Source organism: Macrobrachium nipponense, chromosome 13, assembly GCF_015104395.2.
Source record: "Macrobrachium nipponense isolate FS-2020 chromosome 13, ASM1510439v2, whole genome shotgun sequence".
NCBI lineage: Eukaryota > Metazoa > Arthropoda > Malacostraca > Decapoda > Palaemonidae > Macrobrachium > Macrobrachium nipponense.
The window spans coordinates 2,467,980-2,473,308 of record NC_087206.1 but is presented as its reverse complement, the minus strand read 5'-3'; the positions used below and the strand labels follow the sequence as shown (position 1 = coordinate 2,473,308).

The window sequence follows — 5,329 nt, the reverse complement described above, 5'->3', positions numbered from 1 at the left end:
TGTTTGTGTAGACTGTAATTATTGATTTTATTGACTCGTCCCTTTGCAAAATGGTCCAAGGTCGTAGTGTTAAGATGACTTTTTTGTGCATTTAGTTTATAATGTTGCATCTAAAAATATAAAGAGAGGTTGCATCTATGATAATAAGATAGATTATTAACATAGATGCAACCTCTCTTTACATCTGAAGATATAAAGAGAGGTTGCATCTATGAGGAAAGATTTTACTGTTAAATTCTCATCTGTGAGTAAGTTCATGAAATATTATTTTCACACTTGTGAACATAACTCGTACGAAATTGGTGTTCTCACCTGTGAACAGGAATTTAGCGGAATAAGGTACATTCAACTGTGTGAGCAATTTAATAAATATTATTTTCCCCTGTGAAGAGAAAGTCATTGCAACAGGTGTTCTGCACCTGTGAACGGAATGTCAGTTAGATATATTGTGTTTACCTGAGGAAGGGGAATGTAATGGAATAGGTGTTCTCACACGTGATCAAAATGTTGATGAGATGCGGCATATTCACCTGTGGAAGAGACTAATGAGATAATTTCTCACCTATGGTCAGAATAGTAATGAAACGAATCTTCTCACCTGGGTACAGGAAGTTAATGAAACAATTCTTCTCACCTGGGTACAGGAAGTTAATGAAACGAGTCTTCTCACCTGGGTACAGGAAGTTAATGAAACAATTCTTCTCACCTGGGTACAGGAAGTTAATGAAACAATTCTTCTCACCTGGGTACAGGAAGTTAATGAAACAATTCTTCTTACCTGGGTACAGGAAGTTAACGAAACAATTCTTCTCACCTGGGTACAGGAAGTTAATAAAACAATTCTTCTCACCTGGTTAAAGGAAGTTAATGAAACGAGTCTTCTCACCTGCGTAGAGGAAGTTAATGAAACAATTCTTCTCACCTGGGTACAGGAAGTTTATGAAATCATTCTTCTCACCTGGGTAGAGGAAGTTAATGAAACAATTCTTCTCACCTGGGTACAGGAAGTTAATGTAACAAGTCTTCTCACCTGGGTACAGAAAGTTAATTAAAGTGTGCTCCAGGTCTATAGCCACAAGCGAGGGCAGTCTGTCAAAAGCCTCACGGGGAAGGAAACCGATCGGATTATGAGACAGGGAAAGCCTTTCCAGCGTCCAGGATCCGAATACTGGAAAGACCGCGATCCGGTTGTCCGTAAGGAACAGATCCTTCAGGACGGCGAAGTCCTGGATGTCCTGGAACGGGAAATAGGAGATTTGGTTTCCAGTGAAGTCCAGATGGCTCAGTGTCTGGAAACTCCCTGTGGCGAAGTTGCTCTCGACGATGTAGAGTTTCCCTTTGCGGATGATGATTTGGCTGAAGGCGGCTCGGTCGAGTGAAACCTTCGCTCAGCACCTGGAAGCATGGTCGATGGAAATACCTGTAAATTTAGCTCTTTAAACCTGCGCGCTCGTTTATATACTTTTAAATAATAATGTCTGTTTATTTTTTAGCACTTCCGTCGCACCACAACTTATCTAGTGAATTATTTACCACAGTTTTCTTACTCTCAAAATAACTGTGTCAAGTAAAATATCCTAAACACTTTCAAGACTAATGAAAAGTTGTATGCTGTGTTACCTAGTTTAGACTTATGTATTCATTTGTATACATGCATTCATATATATATATATATATATATATATATATATATATATATATATATATATATATATATATACATAAGCGAATCCCACAGGAAAATGATAGTCAGAAATCCAAGCGCTTGGATTTCTGACTACCATTTTCCTGTCGGATTCGCTTATTCATGAAGTCACGTGCATCTACTGTGATTTTTTAAATATATATATATATATATATATATATATATATATATATATATATATATATATATATATATATATGCGTGTGTGTGTGTGTGCGTGTGTGTGTTTGTGTGTGTGTGTGTGTAGATTAATAAAAACGTTAAACGTAAACTTTTAAATATTTCCACTAACAAAATCTTACTGCAGTCATCCCAACATCAATATTCCCCATGAGATAAAAAAAAATCATCTTATCTCCAGACAGACAAGAATTAGCCAAGGGAAACACGGTCTAACACCTCATTAAGTATCTCATTAGATCGCTTGGGAGAGAAATGAGAGGTAAATTTACCGTAAATGAGAGATTTAAGAGTTTTCGTGTGAATCAGATGTCTTAAGGAGAATTAATCGAGATCTGTAGTGATTCCTCGGGACTTTCGTAGATAGTGAATCCCAAGGGTTTTCGTTACCTAGAACTGATATTACTTTGGGGTCGTTATCGTTATGATATTGACAGTCTTTTGTCCCCCAAGGTTTTTCGGAAGTCGTTACCTAGGACTGATATTACTTTTGGGTCGTTATCGTTATGATATTGACAGCCTTTTGTCCCCCAAGGTTTTTAGGAAGTCGTGACCTAGGACTGATATTACTTTTGGGTCGTTATCGTTATGATACTGACAATCTTTTGTTTATTTTTTCACGGTATTCCCCAACGGCCTTGTACTAGACACGTCTCATAGGTGGGATACGTAACGTGTTAAAACCCTTTGGAGTAGCACTATCCCGGACAGATCCAATTTGTCACTGTGTTGGGTTCGTAAGCCTTCAGGATCCGCGAGAGAAATTAGAACTTTCTTAATCGCTTACGTAAGAAATATTCAAGAGAAAGTTATCGAAATGTACGTGTTTTTTTTTTTTTTCTCACACTTCTATACCCAGGGAAATATGCTTAACGACCCAAAAGAGTAAGATCTCGGTGGCATGTTAAGAGTAAGATCTTGCAGGCTTGTTAAATGTAAGATCTAACAGCCTCTTTTAAGTTAAGATCTCGCACGCTTGTTAAAAGTAAGATCTCTATGGCTTGTTAAAAGTAAGATCTCTGTGGCTTGTTAAAAGTAAGATCTCTGTGGCTTGTTAAAAGTAAGATCTCGCACGCTTGTTAAAAGTAAGATCTCGCAGACTTGTTAAAAATAAGATCTCTGTGGCTTGTTAAAAGTAAGATCTCTGTGGCTTTAAAAGTAAGAGCTCGCAGGCTTGTTAAAAGAAAGATCTCGCAGGCTAGTTAAAAGTAAGATCTCGCTGCCTGGTTCATATTGTTTCGCTTAGATTTTATAAAAGAGCGTTTGGTTTATAAATCCCTGATAACGGCGTCCCTTAATGAGACCAGATCTTTGTTTACGGAAATTAAAAGACCGGTGTTCGAAACCAATTACTTCCGAAGCACGAACCGCCAATTATTTATATTTTTTTATTATTTTCAATCTCTTAAAGACGCGAATTAATACCGTTATTTTCCTCTTAAATGTTTCTTACGTTGCTACGACATTTCTTCCTTACAAACACGTAATTCATTCAGCGCATTTCGCTTAAAACAAACTAAATAACTCAACGTTCATATATATTATTTAAGATAACCCGTTATATAAATATTCACCAAAACGAATCAGTGACGTTTTAATTTTATTTCGAATTCTGCTGTTTCACATTCTTGCTGGCTGAAGTTTTAAGTCACTGTGAGCTCTGCACAAAACCAAACAGACGTAGGTTCGAATCCTGCGTGGGGCAGATGCGGTTATGTAATATTTCATAATTGTGTGAGTTATTTTCGTAGTGAAATGGATTCTATTAATGAAGGAGTTATCTGGGGCTTAATGTTTAAGGGAATAAAAATATCAGATAAGAATTAATGATATATATATATATATAGCAATATATATAATATATATATATATATAATATATAATATATATATAGTATATGATAATGTGTGTGTGTGTGTGTGTGTGTGTGTGTTTACGTGATATGTGTGGTGATATATATATATATACATATATATAATATATATATATATATAATATATGTGTGTGTGTGTGTGTGTGTTTACGTATATATTATTTATATATATACACATGTATATATATATATATATATATATATATATATATATATATATATATTATACTATATATATATATACACACACACACACGCTGTATATAATTACATACATACTCATACATACGTATATATACATTCATATATTTTCCAGTCTCCAGGATGAGTAAAAAAAATCTAGACCAATATTATGGCAAGAAGAGAAGTCACAAATGATGGTAGTTATGATCATATTCATCGGAACGATTCCAATCATCGGTGATGCCGGAATGAAAAATTCCCAATTGTTGCATCTGGAATCGTTTGTTTTTCCGATTGAGTGGGAATGGTTTCCATCAATGCGTGGAGCAGTTGCTGGTATCATCGTCTTTTCAGTTATTACCAAGTTTTTATTGTCATTAGTCTCTCAAAGTTGATAATGATGATTAGAATTTTGATTGGGTGAAAAATTGGGAAGATATAATGGCAGCCAATCACACAATAGAAGGACAAGGTTCATAGTATGAAAAGAATTTTGTATAAATAACACGATTTTATATAGTTTTTTGAGATTTTTAAGTCATCACCAAAATGTCAATTTGCAACTGAAAAAAATTCCATCCAATATTTTTTTTCAATCGATCATAAAAATATCAAGTCTTTGAATAAAATATCCAGAGAGTGATCGAAATTTATTAATCCTTTACTTTTTTCTCAAGGGAATTTTTAAGAATATTTACAACAATTAAAATAATCCATTTTTTTTATATTTGATATTCATGTTAAATACTTTTAATAAGTGAACTTGTATCAAAGTATTATGATTGATATTTGTAACACACCATTAACATTTCTGTCTGTTAAATTTCCGTTCAAAAAATAAAATAAAGTGTCAAGGACCAACGAATAATTCCTTTAAAATATTTTAGCTCTTTTAAGATATAATTTATGTCAGTTTCTGTTCTAAGTATTTTCTTAAGATAGTTCAAAATATTTTCTGAATTGAAATCAGAAATTTTAATCGAATTCTGTATAAGTAAAGATTGGACCAAATGTCAGGTTTCTGAATTATATTAATGTATCCCAAAGTAGATCATGAAATTATATTGTTTATTTTTTTATCGCATTATTTGTTAATTTTATTTTTTATTATTTTTTTTATTTTATTTTGATTGAAATCCAATTTATCGAATTCCTTTAGTAGCCTAAGGTTGGACCCATGTCAGTTTCTGATTAATAAATCCCTAAGTAGATCATGAAATTATATTGTCTATTTTTATATAATTTATTCATTTATTTTATTTTTTATTATTTATTTTTTCATTTTTAATTGAAATCAAATTTATCGAATTCTTTTAGTAAGGTTGGACCGATGTCAGTTTTCTTTTTGGATTAATATATCCCTAAGTAGATCATGGTTAAAAATTATA

At 33.1% G+C, this 5,329-nt stretch overlaps 1 protein-coding gene across 1 annotated transcript in view; it reads right to left on the bottom strand.

The window, feature by feature from the left end:
- Positions 1-2,037, bottom strand: part of LOC135225555 (oplophorus-luciferin 2-monooxygenase non-catalytic subunit-like) — a 5,437-nt gene extending 3,400 nt beyond the window's left edge. Inside the window, exons 1-2 of the mRNA XM_064264824.1 lie at positions 1,998-2,037; positions 1,031-1,387 (exon numbers count right to left, since the gene is read on the bottom strand). Of these exons, the coding sequence (XP_064120894.1) occupies positions 1,031-1,387; positions 1,998-2,037 (397 nt within the window). The remainder of the gene's footprint in view (positions 1-1,030; positions 1,388-1,997) is intronic.
- Positions 2,038-5,329: the final 3,292 nt, after the last annotated feature.